This window comes from Varanus komodoensis, unplaced genomic scaffold, assembly GCF_004798865.1.
Source record: "Varanus komodoensis strain SLA01 unplaced genomic scaffold, ASM479886v1 scaffold8, whole genome shotgun sequence".
NCBI lineage: Eukaryota > Metazoa > Chordata > Lepidosauria > Squamata > Varanidae > Varanus > Varanus komodoensis.
This window is the reverse complement of record NW_025336481.1, coordinates 20253907-20281725: the sequence shown is the minus strand read 5'-3', so window position 1 is coordinate 20281725 and position 27819 is coordinate 20253907. Positions and strand designations below refer to the sequence as shown.

General features: G+C 40.9%; 1 protein-coding gene across 1 annotated transcript in view; it reads right to left on the bottom strand.

Annotated features, from left to right (window-relative positions):
* GRIN2B (glutamate ionotropic receptor NMDA type subunit 2B) overlaps positions 1-27819 on the bottom strand; it is a 263568-nt gene that overhangs the window by 17768 nt on the left and 217981 nt on the right. Inside the window, exons 5-9 of the mRNA XM_044455269.1 lie at positions 24916-25124; positions 24184-24355; positions 22998-23151; positions 20586-20711; positions 14413-14642 (exon numbers count right to left, since the gene is read on the bottom strand). Coding sequence (XP_044311204.1) covers positions 14413-14642; positions 20586-20711; positions 22998-23151; positions 24184-24355; positions 24916-25124 — 891 coding nt within the window. The remainder of the gene's footprint in view (positions 1-14412; positions 14643-20585; positions 20712-22997; positions 23152-24183; positions 24356-24915; positions 25125-27819) is intronic.

The following is a 27819-nucleotide window of genomic DNA, read 5'->3' as shown; positions in this document are numbered from 1 at the left end:
TCACTTTCTGCTGTAGAAAATGTCAGTCTACCAATATGAATATATACTTCACAAATCAGTATCTTTAGATGTGTACTGAACTCTACCAACAGTATTAAACTTTTCCATGGTAATACCAATCCCTTTTGCTGGCACAATAAATAAAATCTGCTCAGGTCAGTGAAGAGCAGAAATTTGCACCAGTGTGAGTATTTCTGTGCCACTAATAAATGGGTGAAAAATCTTATTTACTGAAATATAGGCCAGCATTTTAAAAAATCTTGGTAGACATAAAAAGCCTAATAAGATATATCATAGAATGAAGAACTGCCTCTAAGGGAACAAAATAAAAACCAATAATAAAAGCAAATTTTACTATGCACCCGTAAGTCATTCTGAAATCAATAGGACTTAGATGTGCTTTACTCTGTACACCTGCTGTTGGGAGAGTGTCTCTATGTCTGCATGGATCACAATTATATTGTAGCACTACCAAGCACATTCCATTACTCTATAAAGTGGCTCAGAACAAGGCCATGATCCCAGTGCTTTCAGCTGCAGCTGTGCGGCCACTTTAGAAATAGCCAGCAACAAGAGAAGGCTTTATAGCAGGTTGTTTGGCATTACCTTCAGCCAACACAGAACATGCTCAGCTTTAGAGCTGTCAATTCAAAATCATTGAAGAGTGCAGTACAGCAGCCTTACCCAACCCAACACACTCCAGATGTGCTCTGCTGGCTGGGGAATGTAGTGCAGCATACCCGGAGGGTGCCAAATTAGCGCCAAATACTACATTTTTCAAAAATCGACAAGAATGGTAATAGTTCGGTCAGTGGCAATTGCACATTTGCAGCTGGCAACCATTCCCCTCCACCAGGACCCACTTTCAGCTCTGCAGTCTAGTACAGGGAACCCTTAAACATTAACTGCAAGGACCCGTGTGATACCTAAACACAGAGTTCTTCGGCGGTACACTTGACAAGAACTCACATACATATAAATATTCATCATTAGTCTGCAAGCTTCGTCTTTGCAATACTGAAGGAATTGATGCCCGGCTGCCACTCATTTGCCTTGGGGGCCTGAGGACTGAAGGGAGGGACTGAAGAAAAGGCCCTATTTTCACACAGAAATCATTCTCTGTACAGAAAAACTTGTTTTTCTGGTGAAAAGCTTCATTTCTGCCCCTCTACCTAGAGATTTGGACAAATGCATTTTGAGCCAGTAATACCGACAAATGCAATAAGACTTAGAGAGCCAGGAAAAGTGAGGGCTGTGCTGGGGACAATGCCGCTGCTGAACTGGGTCAGGCAGCAGCAGACCAGGAAAGCTGCTCCCAGAAAGCTGTCACTCTATGTCAGGGCATGGTGCATATCAGGACATGGGGTTCTGGGACAATCAGAAAAGCTTGGTGTCAGATGCGAGTCTGGACATGGGGAAGGAAAGACTATTTTCTATAATTATGCCCCCTTTCAGAGAATGGTACTAGATAAGAATGAATTTCCCAACTTCAGTTTTGCAGTTTCCCATTTTAACAGTCCTGTCCATTTGGACAAGTTCCAGTATGAGTTGCATTTTTAAAAGTCGACATGAAAAAGTGCATCTATTTTTGTGCTCAGTTCTACTATACACATTTTCCTATGCACATTTTGTAACTATATTTTTATGAATACAATGCATTTTTATATGTTACTACCTGTATTGCAAAGTTTTGTCAGCATTTTAAAATAGAGAAGTGATTGCAACATTCAGCAAAATGCACAGGGCAGTTTCCAATGGAGTGCTGTGCCAAGACATGCTTGCTGGAGATTTAGTGTTTCTAGGAAGAACTGGAGATGGGCATTTCTGTTCATTTCCAGAATGGGGCAGGGCAAAAGAGCTTACAGAAGGAAGTTCACTGAGCTGTCCTGTCCCAGAAACAATAATTTGCATTAATTTTAGGGCTTCTTAGAAGGACCAGAGTTTTAACAGAAGCTGAACCCACCCTCCCCTCCCCCCCGGCCCCAAAACACATCAGTATCCATTAGCTTTGGTGGGTGGACCATTTTAACTGAACCACCACCTTTGCAGAGAGAACAGTTGGCTGTTCAGGAAGCCCACCTACTTGGCATGGGAGCCATAAGTGATCATTCTGGAAGATCTCAACAGGAAAGTTGACAGTACCTCCTTCATTTCATACAGACTGTTCAGCAGTAGAGTTGGTAGTGCACCACCATAATCCAGAGCCTGTCCCAAATACTCAATGGAAGATATAAACCCTCAAGACTGGTGCTCAAACATTGCTTTCCATAACTCGATAATATCACTTAATGAGACACAACAACTCTCAGGCTTTATTTGTGCTCCTTGAAGTAACATGATAAGCAATACTTGATTTCAACAGGTAAATATAATTTCATGTGTTTGCATCATTTGTGAACTGAGAAATAATGAAATAAAACACAACCAAATTGGCAACAATATAATGCAGGGGGAGTGTTCTCATGGCTTTTGAAAATACACTCTGGCTTCAGCCCCATGTCTGCTTCTCTGGGACAGATAGGGTGCATATGCATGTATCAAAAAATCACCACCAGCATTGTACAATCATCATAATGGCTGAAGTTGCCCGTTTCTGATAGGTATCAAGAATTAAAGGTCTGTTATTAATATGACAGTGTGAAACCATTAGCTAAAGTCCCGTTTAATCTGAATTACTGATAAGGGATTGAATATCAAAATGTATACATTTTGATACAAAATGTATTTGGCTTTTTATCAGCATGTCTGATTCACCTTTTAAACTGTTTTCATAATGTACTGCAAAGCTGAATAGACTATGGACATGGTATGTCTGCAAGGAAGGAGAATAAATGCCCATGGATTCTTCTGTTGACCTGTCTGAATCTATACGTACTCCTACCAGACATCAGTATCAGTATGACCGAGCATCTCCTGGAGCCCATATCCTACAACGGGGTTACTCTTCTCCAACTTCATCAGATGGTCAAGGTGGATATGCACCTGCCTCCTATTGCTGTTATGGGTCTCCTCCCAGCAGCATCCACAGAACGGTAGTGCAAATTATCAAAAATAGGGGCTGCCCCCACCTTGCAAGGACAGCAGCAGCACTAGAAGTGTAAGAATTCTTCTCCCTTCCAATTCTTGATTTCTTGCTTCTCTCTTTCCCTGTGCTCAGAGTAGGTGGAGGCAATCAGTTACAAAGAAAGGCAAGGGTGGGAGAGGAGGAAAGGGAGGCATTTACAACAACTGGTTTAGCTGGGTTTTTAGAATAACTTTCTTTCTCCTTAGGAAGAAAGTCAGTTTGAGAAGCCACTGAGCCCTTCTGCAAGGGACCTGACCAGGTCTTTGCAAATAACTAACTTTGCTGCACGATTTTAAAATAAAACAGTGGTGCTAGCAGCAATTTTTTTTCAACACTTTGGGATTTAAACACAAGCCTTGTGCCTATCTAACTGTAGCATATTTACATCATGATCCATCCTACATCTGGAAGTCCAATTATGTCAGTAGGATTTACCCAACCCAAATAATGTTTATTCAAAGTAGATCCCTCTGTGTTCAATGAAACTGACTCCTTGATCAGTGATTTCTGAAATGGAAGCCTTAAGATTGCAACATGTGGGAAAAGAAATGAAAATGTCTTTTTCTTTTGTTTACCACTTCATCTTTCCTGCATTTCTTTATTTAATGTTTTCTAATGGGACTTTGTTTTTATTTTTGATTTTGTTGAATCTACAGCTGCCAACTTTTTAAAAGGCCTATGTTACCTTTAACAGGACAGAAAGTAATTTGATGCCTAAAGCTTTCCTCTACACACGATATACCTCCACATAGAGAACTGCTATGCCGGTTGCTTTCCTATTCATGATGCAGCTGTGAAAGACACAAGAGCCAGCAGCTAGAAGGTGGACCCTCCATTTCACCCTAAGTGCAGATGCTGTTTTAATAATTTAGACTGTGTTCATTCATTTTGCATTTTTGTGATCTTAAATGGGATTTGCTGTAAGCTATCTCAAGCTATTGGTGGCACTAAATGGGCAGGAGAAAGGGATCAACTAATACCCTGGTGACTGAGGGCCCAAATAAACCTGGAGTCAGTCTTGCCTATGCAAAAGCATATAAGAGAGCAAGATTTCATCTTCCAAATGTTGTCATGCATAAATCATTTTGCCTAAGATGCTCTGAACGTCCAAAGGCATCCAACCAACTGCTTGGTAAACCAGAAGCTGTTCTTTGGTGCTTCTCGCAGCTGCCCTAGCTAAGTTTCACATATGAGATAGGAGTTTGCAATGGAAACAATCCACCCTCATGTCCTCTTCTAGTATCTCTGCCAACCAATTTTGACGAAACTGTTAACATGCCAGATAATTATGTTGCTAGTATGCCACATGTCTTCTTTGCAATTCATCCCAATGCCTGCAAAGTCAAGTAAGTATGAGGAAATGCCTCACAAACTTCAGCATTCATTTATCTTGCAGCAATTATATGCAAGTCCCATTTTATACCGCAATTGCCTCAAGGCTGTAAACAAAAAGCAAAACACTGCATTTTTTTAAAAATCAAGCCAATCCTGTGTGATTTGATTATTTCCTTTGACCTTGCATAATTTACAATTATTCAACATTATATATGTCCAAGTGTCACTCCTCTTTTATTTTGTATAATATCACACAATGAAGTGTGATGTTGATAAAAATGAATAATTAGTAAACATAGTAAATAATCCTGGTATTCTAAGGAAACTCTAACCATGAGGCTGTTGCTGCTGGTCAAACAAGGTGTGTGTGGGTCTCCCTCCCTTTATCTGTTGGATTTATTGACCACTTCATAATAGGTAAGATACAACTTCAATGCTTATTTCTCCTCACTGTCTTGGGAGTATCTTTACAATCCTGGATATGATTCCCATCCACTAGCTTCTCCTTCATGGGAGTGTCTGCCTCTTTACCCCACTAGGTAGAGCTGTAGATTGCCCTGGTTTCTTCTTTTCCAACCACCCTAAAAATGTAAGGTTAACTGCTTCATGCAGAACTTGGCCTCATGTTTTTCCTTCAGGAGCAATCCCTTCCTTGGTTGCCATCAACTCCACCCTTTCCAAAGCGAGGCTTAAGGAACTATCCTGCCAATCTTCTTGGAGCAAGAGCAAGCCTCCTAGGGTTTATAGAACACGTTTAACCCAGCCATGGAGGGTAGGTAGTGCTCTTCAAGTTGAGACACCCACTTATGATTCCCTCGTCTCTCCTCTCATCTCCCTTTGCCCTTTCTCCTGACTTCTCTCCTTCCACAGTCTCCTGGACTCTTCCTTCTCCTCCTTCCCTGTCCAAGCTATGAAGCCAATGCTGGGCACTGCTTCTTCTTCCCTCACTGGCTGCCACTGTGGCATCTCCTGCTGCTCAGGCTGGCTGGCAGAAGTGAAGTCCTCTCTGCTGTTGTCATATGGGGGCGCCATCACCACCACCATCCTGGCCTGTTTTCTACCATGGCAAGAAAAGAGCAGCTGCTCATGGGGACTACTGGCAGTCCATTAAACAGGGGTTACATCATTTGAGGCCCTGAGAAATCTTTAACTAGCAGATTCATCAGCTACCTCTATCATACTCCCTTTAGGTCTTTCTCTAACTCTAGAGTAGAATCCAGCTGTATATAAACATTCAGATTTTCCTTCCCTGGTTCCAGTTCTTTATCCCTCTTGGCACCTCTCCCTGTGCAATAGTTTGCAAATGAATTTTAATGCTTGAGGAACTACAATTATCCTCACCTACAGAGGTGAGGGAAGCACAGAAAGACTTTGCATACTACACCTTTCCATTCTCTTGCTTTAGCGCTAAAGCACTAACTGGCAACAGTGGGGATCATAGGAACACCCGGCCGAAGAAAAAGTCCTCTTTTTTCTGTGTTCATAGCACAAAGCCAGCCAATGCAGAAAGCAGAGAGCTGATGCCAATACTCAGATGGTCACTTTCCACTGAGCGAACTGCCAGGGACATGGGCATGCAAGGGATCTATGCAGTGCCTGCACCTCATAGGGCACATCCATACTGAAAACACTCCCTGTTGAAAGCTCATTGATGAAATGCATCCTCATATCATTTTATGGTAAAGGAAATACTTCCACATCTATTCTTAAGCACCAATGTAGAAACACAAGCACATTAAACAAGGAGCTGTGTGCCTATGCCAGAATCATTCAGATGATTATTTGTGTACTTATGGAACTTTTATAATGCCCTTTTAACACTCAGGATTTAAAATGCAACAAAAACAGAATTTAAAATGACAGCACAATTGCACTTAGTCGAACTGGCAGCCCTGTATGCCACATCTACCAACAAAGGACGAATGCAGTTGCAATTCAAGACACACCCCTTCATTTCTGCAGATTTTTCTGCCCCATTTACCCCAGCACTCCAAAGGGTGCCCTGAATATATTCAAATACAGAGAATGTCCTAGCTGATGAGAATCAGATGCCCTGAAACAACCATCTAAATGCATCTGCTGCCTATGGCCTTCTATGGGATGCACATTTGAATGTGCACAGAGAGACATATCCCATGTTGATATTTTCATAGGTTTTCTGTGGAATACCATTTGAATATGGTGAGCTGGTGCAAGAGTTTAGATACTGATAATTTTTACCAGTGAAAATTAAATTAAAAGGGGCCAGAAAGCAGTTTCTGAATCATTGTCAACATTAATGGAGGCACGATATCCATGTTGAAAACTGAATCTGCCAGAATACTGCACAATCCCTAGTTTATTTATTATTTATTTATTAAAACATTTTAATGCTTTTTAATGCTAGTTAGAACATATGTGGTTTGTTATCTAATTCAGAGCCTTGGAAGAAGTTCCACATGGCTTATCCAAAAGGTTTCTGGGTAGAATATTGACTCTGGAGGTCATGAATCCCAAGCTGGCTGTGGCTTCTTGGAACAGATCAACTTGTGTTCATCTTTTCAGAAATGTGAATTTATTTATTTATTTGTTTATTTATTTATTTATTAGCACTCAGGCATACCTTTATGTAATCCCATGAGCCATAACTGGGAAACAAACTACTTTTCAAATAATGTTAGTATACAGGCCTTCTGAAATGTGCATTCTTTAAAAAAAAATCCACTGTTTGTCCTGGGAAGTATAGTTGGAATACATGAATAAAAAAAATGAAAGACCAAGTGGTGTGACTGGGTTAGGCCAAAGAGTAGAAATAATTAGCAAACAATTATGAGATTAAATGAACATAAAAGGGGGTTAAATAATTATCAAATTTAAAGAAAGTTGACCTTGTTAAACAGAGTAAAAAACCTTTTCATCACATACAGCTATCAACTGTAAAATGTACAGTGTAAAGGTTGTAGTTTGTCTGGTCCCTTTTGCATGATCTACATCTATGCTGATCTGCTTTTATTTGATTGTTGAACCTGATTGTCATACTTTATCGGTGTTGTTACTAGGTTCACCACTTCAAATGTTTTGCTAATTAGTGACATATAGATTTGTGAATCAAATAAAAATAAATTACTTAAAATACACATGCTCTACATTAACCAGGCTGCATCCCAATTCAGGGCTACCTTGCCTCTTCGCTGGTGGTATTGAATAATCTTGCAGTCAGGTCACTACATAGCCTCTCCACTGACCTTGTTGCTAGGCTATATTGTTTCTTCAGCGCTAGAATGGTCATGTGTAAGAACTGACAAGCTGCCTAACAGACGAGAACAGCAGTTCGTATCTAGACTCAAATCCTATCTTAAATACCATCCAGTTCTGTATACTCAATCAAAATTAGGGAAGAAACCAGAGAATAATGACCATGCGACCTAGCACTGCGATGAGATCCTGATAACAAAGATGCTTTGACTGTGTGATCGAAGAACTGCTAAAGATCAATATAGCACATGTTCCACCTTCAGCTAGAAATAAGTATTGGCTGGAATGAGTTCTAAACATTTCTATTGAATGAAACAGCTCATTTTTGACCATGCATTTCATGCAACTTCCTTGCAGCAACCCAAAGGCATTTATTTGAATGAATGCCATTGAAGAAGTGTTGCACAGATGTTCTATTCCAGCAAAATAATTTCACACAGTGGGAATAATTCCAGTAGTCAGTTTATTGATGCAAAAAGTTAGTGCCAAAACTGACCAACAGTCTTTTCATCACAAAGTAAAAATATGTGCATCAGAAATGTGCAGCATTTCCCTTTTTGAAAGAGAAGTGTGATGCCTTTCATTGGACATCACACCAGATATGAATGAATTACCTCTTTTCACACATTTCCCCTTTTACTGGATCTGCATAACATGTGGAGCTGATCTCAGTCCAGCCAGGTTAATGTAAGTGACCAATTCATTGTCTCCCCATCCAATGTGTTATAAATCAGGGTTAAATTAGGCAGCTTAATTGTGAGAATTTTAGTAATGAAGCACTGAGGAGGAAATGAGAAGCCTGTGCAAGTTTAGCAACAGGGTTAGGAAGTCCGCAAAGAGAATTTCTTTTCCCCTACTACAGTAAGTTTAAAAATACAGAGCATGTATTCTCACAGCTTTTTAACTTTTAAAAATAGAAAACCTTGAGGACAAAAGCCAATTATGAGATTAGAAAGCCAGCAGGGATGTGGGAACAATCCAGTGATCTTCAGTGAGTGCCACATGGATGGCTCTCTGCGCTTGGAAAAGAAACTGTGAATATGGGATTATTGCAATGAGCTCTTGGCCCTTCCAGAGCAAATTTGTACCTATTAGACTGAGGTGGCTGAACTGAAAACACTTAGAACACAGTAAAAATGACTTGCTTAATAGAATATACAATGTGTAAAACTCAGTCCAACCCGTATGTATGTCTGAGTAAAGGGAGAGCATGTTGTGGTACATAGATCTTTTAGCTGTTCTTAGATTACACAGCCAAGGCACCATTATCAGGGTGCCCCTCAACTCTCTTAGTACAATCTAAGACAGGAGTGGAGACCTCTGGATGTTTTTGCAGCAGAGCAAAAAGTAGCTTCTAGCAAGTAAACTGCATGGTGAGAAAAGTCTGACACCAGCATACTAAACCCAGCCAGTGCCATGGCCCTGATCCAATATACAGAGGTACCTTGGCTCACGAACATAATCTGTTCCAGGACTCTGGTCATGACCCAAATTGGTCATGAGCCAAGTTAAATTTCTCCATAAGGTTCAATGTAAATAAGGTTAATCCGTTCTGTAACCATTTTTTAAATCAGAAAAATGTGAAGCGAAGTGACAACAACAAAGATCACGGCCATCTCCCCGCCACCCCAGCACGACCGAGACTGTGCCGGTCATCCCTGCAGGTGCCTGTCATCCTGGCACGCTGGGGAATGGGGGGAAGAGATGGGCGCAATCGCGGGCGCACTGGGGGAGGAAGAGATGGGTGCAAATGGCACGCTGTGGGACTGAGAGACGGGCGCAAACATGGCGCGTTGGGGGTGGGGAGATGGCTGTGATTGTGCTGGTTGTGGGGGTGGGGGGAAAGGCCGAGATTGCACCTGTCTTTCCTGCAGGAGCGCGCCCGTGATCATGCACACCTTCCCTGCACAAAAACGACTGCGATTGCGGCCATCTTCCACCCCCTGAGTGGTGAGATGTCCACGATCGCAGTTTCATTCATGCAGGGAAGGCGTGCGTGATCATGGGCGTGCTCCTGCAGGAAAGACAGGCGCAGCACAGCACAGCCACGGGGGAGATGGCCGAGATTGCGCTCATCTTTCCTGCAGGAGAGCGCCCGTGATCACACACACCTTCCCTGCACAAAAGCAACTGCGATTGTGGCCATCTCCCCACTCGGGGGGGGGGGATGAGGGGGGAGATGGCTGGGATCTTGGGTTGCCACCCAATGCGGAGTTCGCGACCCAAGTCAAAATGTTAATGAAATTTTTGTTTGTGACCCGATTTGTTCGTGAACCAAGGCATTCGTGAGCTGAGGTATCACTCTACACACGTTATTTGAGAGCCATTGTAGTTTAGTGGTTAGGACACTGGACTGGGACTCAGGAGATCTGAATTCTCATACTTGCTTGGCTATGAAGCTCCCTAGGTGACTTTGGTCCAATCACTGACTCTCAGCTACCTTACCTCATAGGGTTGTTGTGAGGATAAAATGGAGAGGAAGAGGGGGATGGTTAAGTAAGCCACCTTGAGTTCCTTGTAGTAAAAAGACAGGGTATAAATACAACAAACAAACAAACAATCTGAACTTGGAATTTGGGACTATCAAACGCAGGAGAGCTAAATGGAAACACCAGGTTAGGCCTATAAGGGAAGAGCTGTTGCCTGCATTTCAGTTACGTAGGCTTCCTGGAAACAGAATGTTGGAGTGAATGGATTTTTGGCCTGATCCAAAAAGATGGTTGAAAAGGAATGTGGTATTACAGACAGAGAAGAAAATGAGAAGCCATGGATGGCTTGTGGCTCACAAACAAGCCACACCACAGGAAGTGGTTTAAGCAGAAGAGCATGCCTAGTCAGCATGGCTAGTGGTGTGTGAACCTGGCCAAAGAGGAATTTAGAACAACACCTTGAAAGCATGGCACTTTCTTCATGTCCTAACTAATCCTTCCCATCCTTGCAAGAATGAGCAGGCTCCTGTGGTAGATTTCCAATCAACTTTTCTAGCAGGAATGAAATCAAGCCCAAAAGATAGCGTATTTATTCTTTGCATTTCTTTGGGCCTTGAAGTATTAGGTGGGGTGTGGGGAGAGAACCACATTTATACTCCCATTAATCCTAATCAGTTCCATTACAAGTTTTTACCACCATTAATCCCTGCAGCATTGTAGAAGAGAGAGGATCCTATGAGGAATGAATCAAAGTTAAAGCAGAGCACAGCCATACCAGTGTTTTAAGCTGTTCCACTTTAAGCTGAATTTAAAGTGTGAGGGGGGTGGAATCCTGAAATGTATCCCCCACTGATGTCTTTAAGCATTCATAGTCTTAGAACTAATTAGTCTATTTTTTCCAACAAAGCAATTTTTATTACAGAGCATAAGAAAATTAAATTTTAAAAAGGCTAAATCTAAAAACCTTTGTGATAAATCTTGAGCTGCGACTTCACTTCTGCTGCAAACCTCGTGTCTGAATATGCATCACTTTAGTTCTGTTTTACCTACTTTCTAGAAGTTGCAGCAGTCCCCTCCTTAGAGGGCACGAAAGATCAGTGGGTTGACACATCCAGACACTGTAAGAGTTCTCTGAAGAATTTAAAGATAAACAACTCTGTTCCTGCCCTGACTAAGATATCTCCCTGTACTTCATATCCCACAATGTTGCGGTATGCTTTGGGAACTAGAATGTGCCACCTGGCTTCTCAATCCTTAACATATTTACTCAAAAGCAAGTCTAATTGATTTGAAAGGAGCTTACTTTCTCAGAAAGTATGCTCAGAATCACAGCCTATAACTCAGTCCTCCTGAACATGTACTTATCTTTAAGTTAAATCCTACTGATTTTTAAACTAGGCTATTACAGTGCTTAAAGGTAAGGATGTGTTATGCTAGATTATGTCTTGTATCTTGGGGCCTAGCTGAATAATAAGATTTTATGTGCCATGGATTTTAAGATTGAAATATTGAAAAGAACATGTTTTGAACCAGATAACATGGACAAATCAAGTTTAGAAAAAAGAAGAGGTATACGTATGTGAGAAAGAATGAGAATAGGGATCAGGGCAGCAACATTATTTTTATTGCGAAAGTGTGTCTTTATCCAGATTCTTGAGAATTTTCAACAAATGTAAAGGCACGTTCAAAGATAAGCAAGACCTCTAAGCTATGTGTTGGGTTAGAGTTAGGGTTCTGTGTGGACCACACTGACTATTCATTCTGGATGCCTGTTCCTGCACTCTGGCTGTGGCACATGCTGCGAAGGCAGAAGGGGCCGGCAGAGCAGCCACTGAGCCCTAGGTCAACCCTGCCTACTCTCAGGCCTGGTGCCTCCATTATGGACCATCAGGGTACCAGAAAATCCTTCCCCACACCAAGACTTTTCTATTGTAAATATTTATTTCAGAATGTATTAAGATACATTTCCCATTGCTATTCTCTTTTCCTAGTTTCATACCCTCGTTCTGTTTATTTAAAATGTAATTTTCATGTTGCATTTTTGTCTTATGGTTTTAATTTTTTCCTTGTAAATCACCCTTAGAACCCTTGTTGGAACATAAATACTGAAAATGAATTAAAAGGAACAAAATAGCTGTCCACATGTATGTGCTTACAAGCATGCTGGGTTCCAGTGAGACCCTTTAATGGCAGTGGAAGCCTTCCTGTGTGTTTCCACCAGCAGCCTCCTGGCAGCCCTTTCCCACCATGGTGCACTGACAACATTCCAGCAGAGGCAGGATCAGAGTCTATGGAAGATCCTACAACAGGATGCAGTCTCAATCCAAACAAGCGGGTAAACAAAAGAAGAACCCTGTGACGTCCTTTTACAACTGAAAAAGATGATCCAGTCATTCCAGTCATGGAATTACAAAATTACACATTGTTTGACCCTGAATCCAAAAACCTAGCAATCGGAATAGTGCTTGGAGGTACAGAATATACAATTATGCCATTCAGTCATTGGTGTAAATTGCATCAAACATGTTGAAAGAAAATAAACATACAAGAAGAAAGGCTTACTGGCCTCAGGCTTTGAATTTATTGGCAATGAATCTGTGCCTCTTATATATGTTAATTCATCCATTAGTGGCCACTGAACCAAGACCTGTCAGCACAGATGCTCTGCCAAGTCAGAACCGGGGATGGAATGGGTAATAGGAAAGGCACTGCAAATCTTGGCAATATTAAGGATATGGGACGCACCATCCATCTTGCGCACATTTAATCTGGAACAATGCGCCTATAAATCAAACAAACCTGATTTGAAGCACACATGCAAAGTTCATGATGAAGAATAAGAATAATGCAAACACATCAAAGAAACCAATGCAACTATGATCAATTTGAAACTACAGCATATGGTAGTTTCATAACCCATATGGAGAAGGATTCCATGGCTTGCTCTCACCTTTATGACCACAACTTCCTGACCTCTGTCAAATGCTCCTAAGAAGCCCAGCCTAGCATAAAATACCTGCATGCATAATTTATTTAAGTGCAAAGCTATCCAGAGAATAGCTAAACGAAAGCAGGGAAGAATAAATATTCAGAGAAGGGATGGTGAAAGAGGACTTTCTTCTCATGTTTGTTTCCCCTTTGCTTATTAACAGCATAATCCCAAATCTCCAAGTAGTGCAGCATTTGTTTAATCCAGTATTTTAAAAATAAGCATGAACTATTTAGCTCATATTTAATTTGTATTCAATCAATATGAATTAAAATATAAATTAACTAATTCTGAATTCATTTTATTTTTCAGATATTACCTTTCGCATTTTTCCCTATTTGGCTTGACTCTGAAGGAAAGAACTACATCCCTGGTGCTGATTCTGATATGTATAAGAGAGGTTTTTCCCAGACCAAGCACCCCCATAAACAAGTTTTATTTAACTTGTTTAGATTCCACATTATCATGAGCATCACATTACAATACATACATGTAAGAAATAAAGTAGAAATATAATATAGCCTAGGGTTACAATGATGTGCCCTGGCTACGGTGGGACTTACTTTCATAAAACTATGCATAGGAGAGGGCTTACACAGGTGGTCCAGTGTAGAGAAAAGTCACCTTAAATACTGCCTGCCATGAACTTTGAGTGAATTTTTGCCTCAATTCGCCCTCTTCACAGAAATAATAAAAGCAGCCTGTCCCAACCTAGTACCCTCCAGATGTGTTGAATTGCAGCTCCCATCACTTCCAAACAACCTAGCCAGTGGTGGGAGATGTGGTCCAATTCACCTGGATAGCAGCAGGCTTGGGAAGGTGCCTTATGGGAGGAAAACATGCAGATGAAAAAACACTTCTCCATTTTTAAAAGTGCTGCATGACTGGAAAGCAGGAGAGCAAGATGTGGTGTTTGGAAGATGCGTCTGAGACAAGATTCTGGTGGAACAGGATGCAAGAAGAACACCTAGGAGAGAACTAGTCTGTTGGCTTCTAAATGCTCATCCTGACATGCAAACTGGGAAGAGACCAGGAACCTTGGGCCATGTGGCCAAGTCAAGACACATCCACAATCTAGATGCTGGAGATGTCGGCTCATGTAGCTCTTGGCAAACACAGGTGGCTCAATAGGATATTACCCCGCTGGGAGGCACACACTTGTAGAAACTTGGTTTTAGATTTATCACAAATCGACTAGCTCCCAGTTTTAAAAATCAGAAATAAGAACTTGGCTCCCTTTTTTCCTAGTATGCTTGAAGTCACCCAGGTACAACATTACATTGCTAAAGGAACTCAGCATGTGTCAGATAAAGAGGCTTTTATGACAAGAAAACACCACAGTCATGTTGTGAGTGCCTTACCTTTTTGTCACTTAGCCCAGACACCTGGTCAACATACTCTTCTTGGATCATGAAGGCAGCCAAATTGGCAGTATAACTGGCCAGAAAGATGACAGCAAAGAAGGCCCACACAGACACCATGATCTTGCTGGTCGTCCCCTTTGGATTCTGCACCGGCACAGAGTTGTTGAATACCAGGCCCCACAGTAACCAGATAGCTTTGCCAATGGTGAAAGAAGGGCCTCCAGGCTCTAAAATAAGTAAGATATAACCACGGAGAGTGAGGGGATTGACAGGTCCATTGTTCTAAGTGATGATTCAAACAAAAATCCCACATTTTCCTCCTGCAAGCTGCCTGGTTGCCAAAACATTGGACTGGTGATTGAAAGCTCATGTGTCTGCACACTCTTTTTCCTCCCTCTTGCCTAACTGTGATTTATAGCACCATTTGTGTGTCTACTCAGAAGTAAGTCTCACTGGCATTCCCTTACATTCCAGGGAGTATAGACTTACAGCTGCAGTGTTAAATCTCAACTAGTATTACGCAGTTACCTTCCAAACCAAGGACTGAAGCCAGGATTAGACATCAATTCCAGTCTGGTTTAGAATCCAGTTGTGGTGAGTAGAAATAATGGTTGAGCTTGTTGAGGCCTAAAAAGAACAGCAGTTAACCCTAACCAGAAAATGAGAAGGAATTCCGGCAGGTAGAAACAGCAGAGGGGGGCACAAGCCAGTTGGGTGCTCTCAAAGCATGGTTTGGCTGCATAACATCTAATCCAATCCCAGGACTTATATTCATGGTGGAAGCAATCTGAGATGGTTGCCCAATAAACCATTCCCATATAACTGAGGAGGGTGATCATGAGTATTGACTGCAGCCTGCCTTTACTAGTCTTAAAAACTAAACTATACCAGCTTCACACAAATAACAATATGAATACTATTAACAGTAACAAAAAGCAAGCATTCCACAGCACGGAGAACACTGATGGTGTTCACTCATTGTCTTTTAAGGGCTGCTTGAGTAGTATGCTTAAGTGATCCCACAGTAAAAGGAAAAAAATCCCCTCTGAAAGGCAAAACTTTAAAACCCAAGTTTTAAAAGGTATCTGAAGTTGTGTGAATGTGATGGGCAGACAAGGCTGTGTCATGCATATCAGATTATTGCTGAATGTGACAAACATGTGGGCACAACATGTCACATTCCATGCAATATTCTCCATAAGAAAGGAAGGAACATTACATTTCCTGTCCACAAAATCATATAGCTAAAACAGAGGGAAATGTAATCAACTCCTACAACAGGAGAACTGCTTTGAAGAAAAATGCCTGGATCCTGCCTTGCTCCACCTCCAAAATGAGTAAAAGCCCCTAATGTTCTGTTCAAACACCACAGTGGGTAGAGAAGTGAGCTTGCATGTGAGAAATCCAGATACAAATCCCCACTTGACCTAGATTCTCTGCAAGTGATCTAGGCCAAGTAGCTGTTCATGTCTCAGATGAATTGCCAACATTTGGGTTTCTGTGAGGTAGAAGCAGTTTTCCCCATCTTGACACCATCCGGAAGGGTTGGACTACAGCCAGTGGGCCTGCTGAAAGGGCATAATGGGAGTTGTAGTCTAATCCAAGTTGGGGAAAGTGGAGCTAAAAGGTCACAAGGAGGTCCTTGGAGTAAAGGTGGGATGTAACAAAAATGTCATTGGACTTAGTAAGTCCGTATATTACAAGCATCTGCTCTTTCATGTCTATCAATAGAAGCACTGTACCACAAAACATGGGTCAGTGGAGTGGTTAACCTCACAAGCTACTCCTGAAACCTAAGTATATGCACATGCTCTCAGAGTCTCAGCATACGTAAAAACTGAACTTCACGAGTCATGCTTAAGATCATACATGCATCTTTCTCACATTACGGCTTGAAGATATTTAAGAGCACTCCCATGAGGGAAACTGAATTTGGCTCAGCTCAATAACAAATTATGACATTTGTTTCCATAATTATTATTGTTCTGTTCAATAAGCTCCTGTACAGGTGGCTTTTTAAATGCACTTTAAGTTCTACAAGGTCACTGTGTTCTGAACTAATCTTCCTTGCTGTGAAGTACCAGGCAGAGACAGTCGCGCTGTTCCCTTCTACAGAGAGCGAACTTGAACCTAGTTCATAAGTCCATTAGCTATGCTTATTAATGCAGCTTTCTATGCCACAACCCCAACTGACTTTCAGTAAGAATGCAATGAATGTATCTGATGGCAAATCTAGCTCCTATATATGCAATGCAGATGAGATAAGTTATTATGAGAAACATCCATTTTGCATTTCTTGGATTTTTGAATACTTTACAGTGAAGCATTTCATCAACATTTATTTTTGCATGCAAATTAATTTATCTCTGTATTGATGCTTGCAATTTGCATTTTTAAATTTTGATGATGCAAGTTAAGAACTTTTAAAGGAAAGAAAAAGGTGAATAAATAAAATTATAGACATCAAATTTACTCCACTACACACTCACATGATATTATTGTTGACAACTCTGCATTACTTCAACCTTGCATAGTCTGTCAGTCTGCCTGTCTTTATGCATTTTTACCATAATTCTCATGGAAAGTGGATGTGGCTAAACTTTACAAAATAAGAATGTATTATCAGTTTCTAACAGTTAAGGCAAGACTGCAATCCTGGACAGATGCTTGTACTTAAGAATAGAAGAAGAGACTTGCCAGATCAAATGAAGGTTCACGTAGCCCAGTATTTGCAATCAGCAACTGCTGACAGTTCACTGGTCATACTTTATCTCACAGAAGTCCATTTTCTAAGAGCAACTCCCTTATGAGGAAAGGTTACAACAGCTGAGATCTTTGAGCTTAGAAAGAAGGTAAGGGAAGACATGATAGAGGTGTACAGAATTATACATGGTGTGGAGAAAGTTGAGAGGGAAACATTTTCCTTTCTCTTTCATGATATCAGACCCTAGGGTCATCCCATAAAACTAATTGGCGGAAGTTCAAGCAGATAAAAAGTACTTCGTCACACAGTGCATAGTTAAATTATACATTTTGCTTTCATAAGAAGTAGCAATGGCCACCAATTTGAACAGCTTTGAAAGATTAAACAAATGTATGAAGTCCTAATGGTTAAATGCTATTTCCAATATCAGAGACAGTATTCTATGTGCACCAGTTGCTAGGGAACTTGGGCACAACAGTATTGTTGCACCCCTGTCCTGTTTATGGGATCCTGTGGGCAGTTGGCTGGCACTGTGTGAGCAGAATGTTTGACTCAATGGAACCTTGGTTTGACCCAGTTCAGCTTTTACATTCACAAGACAGCAATCCTGTGGCTTCCAGGTGGCATCAGAGGGGTCACAGAATATTGGGAATTTCTCCCTCTGAAGTCAGACAGAAGTGCAGCCTCAGGGAAAGCCCCAATGACAATTTCCTATCCTACTTCCTAGAAGCTGAAGAAATGTTCACAGCAGCTCCTCTCTTGAAATTGCTGCTGTGATAACAGAAGAGGACAGGATGGAGGGAAGGGAACATGGCAGTGGGCAGGATGTGGGAGGGGAGAGGAGAGGAGAGGAGAGCAAGGGCATGGATTTGCCAGTTGCACAAGCCTCAGTCTCCATCCTCTCAGTCAAGTAGGCTCAGGATCAAATTCTGGACAGATGCTTGTACTTAAGAATACAATAAAGGAGAATGGAGCTGTTGTAAATGCTCCATGTCTCCTTTATTCCTGCCTGGCTCTTACTGGCAGGGCTTAAGATGGACTTAAGATCAAAACCTTCCACTGACTGAGCATTCAACCTATGGAACTGTGCTCTAAATATATTTCAGAGTATATATGTCTGAATATATGTGGTCATTTACATATCTTATACATTCTGTACACTTTTTATTTTTGAGCTAAGAGGAGTTGTATCTTAGAAGAACTGCAAAACCTTTGAAGAACTGCAAACCCAAATAACTCTTCCAATACACACGTGAGTCTAGAAGTTGTGGATCAGATAAGTTCATATCTGAATTCACAAAGAACAAATTCTTCAGGCAAGTCAGTTTACTTACTGCCTACTCCTAGTTCCTAGGATCTCAAAACAGTGGGAGAAATAACCCTGTCAAATACCACCGATCAAATGATTTTGAGGAAATTGGAGTCATAGTTGCCTAACTGCCAGTTAGAAGTGAATGGGAGTGAAGGAATATATTCCTTTGAGTTCCTTTCTACTCAAGAAACTTTAAAGGAACCTTAAACATAGTGTTTGCTGTCAAAAAAGAAACATGCTACTGTATTACCATTGGTCTGCACAAGGCATGTTGCTCACAATAAACTATCCTATCACCATCTCAAATAGAGGACCCAGTTTTGCCAAATAAATGCATTCAAGTTATTTACCAGTCACTTCTATTTTAACCCTATTCTGTTACCTGTACTAAGAAACATCTGCTTCTTTGTGTGTACAGGAAATCTGTGTGAAGATCTCCATTAATACTGACAATTCTGCATACATGCCCTTAGACTGTGAAGTGTCCCATGTATGCAGGCCACAGCTCCCTTCAGCACTGCTATACATGAGGCTCTAAATCCCCATTACAGATCTCTCTTCTTCAGGCTTGGTGACATAAGACTGCTCAAGGCCAAATTGGCAAGTGGGTAAAAAGATTCAGAAATAGCTCAGTTCAAGCGTTTTAATGTTATCAGCCTGTAGGTAAACCAGAAGGACTTAGGTAGGGGGCCATTTCACAGCTTAATGAAGCTAAGGAGAGAGTACCAGGAGCAAACCAGCATCCAAATTCTGTTTATATGATCTATGTTCTGTATCTGCCTTTGGCCTTTCACTCATAAATCATCTAGTCAAAAGAGCACTCAGCCTGGCATCCTTCGCTCACTGTTCCCCTCTCACTGCTCCCACTTTTTTCCATCGTGCTCACCCTGAGAAAGGCAATGCTTAAACCTCATGTTTCCTGCTCCTTGGAAACACATACATTTTAATTAATGGTCAACACATCTCATATATATTCAGGTAGTTGAGTATGACATAGGCGATGGCTCATCTTTTCTACCTTGATTCCCACACCCCCCTCAAAAAAAAAAAAAAAACACACACACACACACACACAACCCTATTCAGTCAGGCATCTCTCAGTTAGTGTGACTTTCTTATTCTTCTTTCATTTTATGCCCTCTTTCTGATATACACTGCAATCTGGAAGTGAATTAATTTCTAAGAGGTTAATGTGCAGAGGGGCTCCATTAGGTACTTTGGGTAATTCTATGAAAGGAAATAATTCCATTAATGTAATTAGTATAATGAGAGATAGAGTAATGCAATATTACATTGATAAGATTATAATATTAGCCTCATCATCCTCAGCAAACTTTCCAGTTACTCAGCCAAGAAATCTAAGGCACGCAGAAGCAAAGCAGGAAAACTAATCAAGGATTGCCATCACTGTAGATATTAAGACTAAAATTCATATGCATGAAAAAATTTGCAAAACATTTGCTGGGTACCAATTCAAATCTCAACACTTGTCCAAATGAATTAATATTTCAATTTGACAGTAGTGCATTTAATTTGGGGAAATTCCAAGTGAACGTACTTAGGATGGGGCTGCTAGTTTCCAATCAGCTGCAAAGTGGAAGGCTCTAAAGAGGCAATGAGGGTGCCATGAACAAGGCACTTTCCAGGCAGGAGCTACCCCTGGCCAAGTTTGCCCTGCCAAGAGAGTTTAGCCGTTAAAAAAAAAACACTAGACCACCTCTTCCTCTGCTTCCTGCCATTGCCAAAAGCAACTGCTGCAGCAGCTGGCTGGCAGGCATGCCATTTTAAATTGAAGTGTTTTTTCTTTACCGGGGTTGATTAGTAGCAACTGAACCTATCAGATGCTGCCTATGAGTGCATCCTGCCAATGGAGAAACTGGAGTGGTTGACAGACAATCTCTTGCAACTCTGGCACAATGTACTTGCACCCAATCTGTGTGAGCCATGTAGCTGCACTATCATTCAAAGAGATACAGTGAGATTCTCTATTATTCATGACTCTATCTTCTTTTCTTTGTACCCAGAAAAAAAAGACCATATATAAATGCTTACATTTATGCATAATTAGAATAATCCTTCCCACTGCCCAGAAAGATAGACAAGAAGGACCCTTAAGACCCTAATGATTGCCTGGTAAAAGATGTTTCTCCTTACCTCTGCCATCAGCCAGACACCGGTTGTATCCCACAGGACTGAAGTACTCAAAGACAAAGACAGCCACCGCAGAGATGATGAGCAGCATTACAAACATCATCACCCACACATCAGCACTGAATGGTTCTGAAGAGGAAGGGGCAGATGATTATTGTACAGGAACGTTTTCAAAATGCATACTGCCTATCAGGCAGAAACATCTCATTGTACCTTTTGGAACTTGAACCTGAATATGGGGATGAAAGCCTAGATGCAGGGTGACGTATACACCAAGAAAAGTCAGATTCAGCAACCTGAACAAATCACACCAGTTAAGCACCTGTGCTTTCTGTTATTCTAAACTTGCATTAACTTTGCATTAATTTTGTAATTTTTGGAACAAATTTTTTTTGGTAATTTTGTAATTTTTCTGGTCCATTGGATCATGAGTAAGTGGAAGGAACCACACAGGGCACTGAAGCCTATTCAATACTACTATACTACTGAAATTCCCAAAAAACTACACTTTTAGCTTCTGCAATGTCAGCGGGCATTATCCACAGGTTTTCAAGCATGCCTACTCTGTCTGCCAAAAGGACTACAAACTGGCCTTAATGAAAACACAAAAACAAAAAAATCTGTGATTTACCGAAAGCTGAAATTCACACCCAGTCCTACGTTCTTCTCTTGTTATGCCTTTCCAGAGAATTAAAGCATACAGAGAGCCCATACAAACCATATTAAATGTGAAGGCTAACCTAATCAGAAGGTTGTCAATGGTTTTTTTAACCAGCTCCTATATTCCATGTATAACAACAGGATGGTATGCAGAAATTAAGCAGGTGCAGCTTTTCATGACATGAAAAGATAAAGTAGGGTAGTAAGCGATGTTAGTCCTACATAGAGTAGACCCATTGAAGTGACCATCTTGACTAACGTAAGTTTCATTCATTTCAATGGATCAGCAGGCACCAAGAATTGAAACTGGTAGAAGGTTTTTGGTTGATGACCTTAACTGGGAAACTTACCAGAAGAGTATCCTTGTTGGCTCTGCTTGTAGCAGCATTAAGTACCACTGACTACAGAATCCGTCTGGATTAATTTCCTAGGTGGGGGTGAGTGGAACTATTTTGTGCAGACTGTCACCCTAAAGGGAAGACAGAATCTAGAAGATAGTGCTGGTGGACCACCGCTCTCGGCCTTTTGGTTATGGAGTCCCCCAAGGTTTTACCTTATGCCCTGCATGTTGCATAACATCTACATGGAACCACTGGAAGAGGTATTCAGAAGTCTTCAGTGCAATGTTACCAAAATGGGAAAGATGTCCAACTATACCTCTCTGTCCATCTGATTCCAAGGGAGCAACAGAGCAATGCATACCATGTGTAGGAATTATTTTCTATCTAGCTTCTTTGGTGTCGTGATTTCTCTGTTACTGCCCTGTTTTCATTGATTTTAATAGTTCACCTGTGTTTCTAAATTATGCCTCAGTGTTTGACAGCATTCTGCTTTGGAGGGTTTGCCAAAAAGTGGCTTAAAAATTTCCAAACCATGTAAACAAGTCAGAGGCAGCCCAAAACATTTTGCTGTCTGAAGAAATAGGAAAGACGACACCCGCTTCCATTTCCATGTACAGAAACCAATTAGGCTGGAGGTTGACTCTTACTCTAGTTGGACAGCATCTTCCTCTCCACCTGAAACCATCAGGCAGGCAACATAGCACACACAGCTCTGTGCTCTAACTCCATGTTGCTGCTCCACATCTCCAGGGCCTGCATGTGCTGCCTGAGGAAGCAAACTCATTCCACCTAATGATAGGACCAGTCCTGAAACAAAGACTAGGGAAGTGATGGGTTTTCCATCATGGGAGGTATTCAAGCAGATATTGGAAAGCCAACCCTCAGGAAGGCTAGCTACCAAGTGCATTCCTGAGCACATGGTTGAACTCAATGGCCTAATGGCCCATTCTAACTCTTTGATTCTGTGATTCTAAGACCATTCACATTCTCTGGATACAAAATCCAAAGTGATAGGAGAAGCTTCTTACATTAAATGCCCACATGTCATGCCACCGCAATAGGTTGACTAGGCAAAGGTAGCACGAAAGAGGAAGAAATGGATGCGAATGATTAAAATTGTAGACCATACTACTGTTATGCAGAGCCGATGGTCAATATGCCAAGTACTGTTCTGCAAGTATTTTTTCTTATGCATTAAATACCAGAAATGTTTAGTTCTGTACGGTCAAGTTTCTAATTTATTATTGTAATAATTCTCAATCTCACATGGTTTCAGACTAAAATATCCAAGTGCATAAACATACTTATTAAGCCTCTTTGTGAATTTTGCTTGTTAATCTGGAAAAGAATGACAAAAGTTCTGGCAGCCTTTGATGACATTTTTCCCTGTGCTGTGCCTCAAAGAAAACTTTACCTAAGAAGGCAGAAGGTGAGACAGTCCCATTGCTTCGTGACACCATTACACTGATTCCTGTCTCAATGAAGGGCACAGAAAAATCTACCACTTCTGAACGTTCTGCGTTTATTGTAAGGGATCCCACTGCCATGTAGGCACGTTTGGCAACCACCTAAGGTAAGGAGAAAGAAAAAGGAGATCCTAGTCAATTACTCTGTTCATTGTCTTCATCTTCTAAACTTTCATTTCCATAGCTGGTAGCTGAAGGACAAGGAAATTTGTCGAGAATAAGGGATGCTTTCACTTATGTTAAAATGACATCATTCTAACATCCACTACCTCGTTGCTTCCTGTGTACTTGAGGCAACAGACAGCCACACATTCATGGATATTGACAGGCTGGTATATACAAGGATGGAGAATATGGCACAGAAAGAAAGCCCTGTTTACAGTGGTATTTTAAAGGCAAGAAAGAGGCTGCAATGGCACAAAGAGTTGACAACACATTTGGGGATAGGAACTGGAAGTAAAAAGAAAGGAGATGGTATATTTTGTACTGGGAAGGGGCAGAAGATGTATGCTGCCCAGGAATTATTTTACAACATATCTGAAAATTCAGAATGAAAGGTCAGATCAGTGAGAAAGAAAAGTTCAGGGAGGGACTGCATTTGTTTAACATTTCACCAGAAAATGAAGAGCTTTGTTTGAACACTTTAACTCAGCCTTTGAATTCACCCTTTTAAAGGAACGGTCAAGCTCAGCACATATGAGGTTTATGGATCAGAGACAATGTACAATATGGATTGGGAGACAGGTGGGGGCATTTCAATAGAAAACTAAGGGTTTAATTTCTGAGTGCATGCATGCGAAATACTTTGGGAATAAAACATAAGCAATGTAATACAGCCTTATTTCTGTTACCTTTCATCTCCCCCCCCCCCGCCCTTTCAGCACAGTTTTTACATATCCTTTTCTTTAAAAAAAAACTAACTTTTTTTTTACATTTTACCTTTATGTAAAGTAGCATTCAATTGCTTGATAGTCGAATATGACTATTTTTCTAAGCAGCAAAACTGAAGTTTGATATGAAGATTTGGAAAGCATGATGGATAGTTTCTATCTTAGGGACAAGAAGCAAGCAACAGTAATATACTCTTGTTTAATCCAGTGAGGAACTTGTAAATGACAGGCTTCCATGGCTTACCTCGCCTATCATTCCGTTCCATGTTCCATTGACCTTCTTCCCATGTTTACCATTGGTTACCAAGTAAAGGTCATACGTGAACTTCACAAACTTGGAGATTTTCTTGAGAATATCAATACAAAACCCCTTGCAACATTTCTTGATATAGGCAGTCTCCTCATCTGTCTTGTTCCTAAACCATCACAACAAAACATAATTAAGCAGAATTAGTCAGAACATTTTACAAGAGAAAATACAAAAATGTGTTTTCCACCGGGCAGAATTCTCAGAATGTAAGAATTCTCCAATGTATCCTTCACTTTGAGATATTCCATATGATTCTTGGAAAATTTCCCAGATTTGTTCCTTCTAAACTGAAATTTTGCCTAGTATTCCCAGGTAACAGTAACTGAACGTTATAAGCAGAAATACAGAAAAATATAATCTTGTGATTTCTCTTTTTCTTTTTAAACTAAAGCACTAATTTCCAACAAAAATGGTCTATGTCAGAATTTAGAATTAAGGAAAAACTCTCCTTGTAATTGCCAGCTCCTCTCTTCCCATCCCCGCTATATCCTTCACTGAAAAGACCACCTGATATAGTTAATGCTGAGTAGCAGAGGGAGGCAAGCTAAACTGAGCATTGTATTGGTGTAAGTGGTATCCTGGTTGTCTGTTGGCTTTGCCAGTATTGAACACCAGGGAGAAACATGCTTAAAGGAACCAGCTGGAGAAAATCGTGTTGGCACCTACTCTGTCACAATTCGTTTTTGGCACGGGACAGTGTTCCTCATGCAGGTACCACTTAGTGGGTCCACATTTTCCACAATAACAAATGGTGCTTCTTCTAGAGTGACTATGCTAAGATGATCATCCTCACGTTCTTCACAGTTAGGGTACAGCTCAGAACGAGGCCAGACATAATACTTCATCTTGAGACGCTTGTCCTTCCACCATCCCACCTGAAGCAATAAAAAAACATAGAAAGATATCACTGTTAAAACCATTCTCTTACATAGTGATTCACAAACGAGCCTTGCAGAACTGCTGAAATGTAATGTCTAAAGACAGAGGATAGTTTACTCCACAGATATGTGCTGCAATTCTATCCACACTTACTGGGGATAAATACCATTAAATTCAATTAGCTCTGCTTCTGAGAAGACATGTATAGGATAGCGTTCTATTACTAGCATTTGCAACCTCCAGTGCTATATTAGCTACTCACAGCAACTAATAATAGTCTAGCAAATAAGTACAGTCTATAATCCAATATACTACTAGGAATCTAAAAATTACTTGCTAATCTCTAATCTAAAAGTATAATAGCATCAGTCAGGAATTATAATTAAGAAGTAACATCCAAAAACACAGAAAACGTTTGGATGCCCATTGAAAGATAACCAATAAATGGACCAGACGCACACCTCTCATAAGAGTACCACAAGAGAAAAGACTCAGTCTCTTGTGCCTACCCTCCGCACATCTGACTCTGAAGGACTTGGAACAGGGCCCCAGAAGTACATCTCAGTGCTCTGGCAGGTACATAGAGTAGGTATTTAATGAGAGACTGTAGACCTGTACCACTGAGCGCTTTTAAAGGTAAAAACCAGCCCCTTGAATTGAGCCCACACATGACTTGATAATTAATATAGGTAACATAAAATCAGATTAATGTGAACCAAGATGCAAGTTCCAGTTAGATTTTGGGCTGCTGCTCTAAAACAGTCGACATTTTCAAACGATAAGCTTTTTTCTGTACCATGTAGTATGAACTGGTGAGATCCCACCTTCCATTTATACTCAAAGTTTCTGGGTAAATATGAACTTGAGATAGTAGGGTTCTCTGCATTCAGTCAGAACTAAGCTTTTGTACATTTGACAAGAATTATTTCTTTGAAATTGGTTCTGATCCATTTGCAAGGTGACATAATCAGGACTGATGTTCCCCAAAGGTGCAGTATTGCCCACGGAAACTCCAGCACATCCATCTGTGATGCTTTCAGATATCAAATGCCTTGCCTTTGTACACAGTTCTTCCCATCATCACTGACAGTAATTACCATGTTGGTTAGCAGATAAGAGCCAGAAGACACAAGTTGCATGGATCTAAGACAAATGGATGTGTTTCCCTCACCTTCCACCCTCAGGGTCTTGGTCAAGGCAAATGGAAAGCAAAGGGCAGTGTAAGTGGAAGACTAGCATGAGCTTTCACTGCTCAATGTATACCTGCTTTGTGGCCTTCTACGCTAGCTGAAGTTTCAGAATCACTAGACTTATTTTGGTGTAAGAGTTTAGGAGAATCAAGAACGTTCTGGTGTTCTGAGTTTGACAGCATCCACTGCCATCATTAAATATTTATTGTTCCTTTAAAACCTTAACTTTTCACATTGGATTTTATTTTTAAAAATAAAATCCAATGTGAACTTACAGCATACAAGTTATTTCAAAAAACAAAACAAAAACACTTACAGGCATCAGTGGCCTTCTTATACAGCCCCAAAAGGTGTGTGATTTTGTGCCATCAGAGGGCTTGAAGATTCAGTAGAGTCAGGTCAACCCCATAAATATTATCAGATACACCATAGGTGACCCTGATTTTCTCCTAAGCAGCCATGACACATTAGCATCTTGAGAAGAGAAAGTGAATCTCAGAACTTCTTTCCCTGTCTCATCACCTCTGAATAAATGACTAAGGGCACAATCCCCAGCATGTTCCTGCAGTCATTGCTGGATAAAGGGATACTGGGAGTTGTAGGGCTTTTTCTGTCTAAACATTCATAATATTACACTCTAAATAAATCAGTGGTTCCTCAACCACTGCCCCACCCACAGACACACACAAGGCTTGAGTGCTAGAATCAAATGGAGGGCAACAAGGATGATTCAGAGACTGGAGGCAAAACCCTATGCAGAAAGATTGACAGAACTGAGCATGTTCAGCCTCAAGAAGAAAAGACTGAGGGGTGATTTGATAGCACTCTACAGGTACCTCAAAGGCTGTCACAAAGGAGGAGGAGGAGATCTCTTCTTATTCATCCCAGAGCACAGGACACAGAATATAAGTTAAAAGAAACCACATTTAGACTAGACACCAGGAAAAATTTTCTCACTGTCATAGCAGTATGACAATGGAACCTATTACCTGGGGAAGTTATGGGCTCTCCCTCACTACAGACATTCAGAAAGCATCTGGACAGCCATCTGAATGGCATGGTGTAACTTAGCATCCTGCAATAGCAGGGGGTTGAACCTAATGGTCTTCTGTCCTCTTCCAGCTCTACTATTCTAGGATTCTGAGTCACTCTTCTACTCTTTTGTCCTCACCCACTCTGTTTTTAGTGGAGGCTCTGCTTCCATTCCATAAGCACCATCCTCATCTATTTAGAGTGTTCAACAGGGAAAACAGGTACAGTGAAAAAAACATCTATAGAATGCTTCCCACAGATTAAAAAAAAGGTCTACAGACCCCCAGACTGAGTCACAAAATTGTCTTCATTTGCCTTTGGGTACCAGTTCCATGAAAAAGCCCATGTAACTGACCCCAGGTATTATAGCCTGAGCCACATGAGTTGTTCCCTCTGCAACACAGGTATCTGTCCATCTAGAATATGACAGAAAACCAAATTACACAGTCAGGCAGGCCATCAGCAAGAT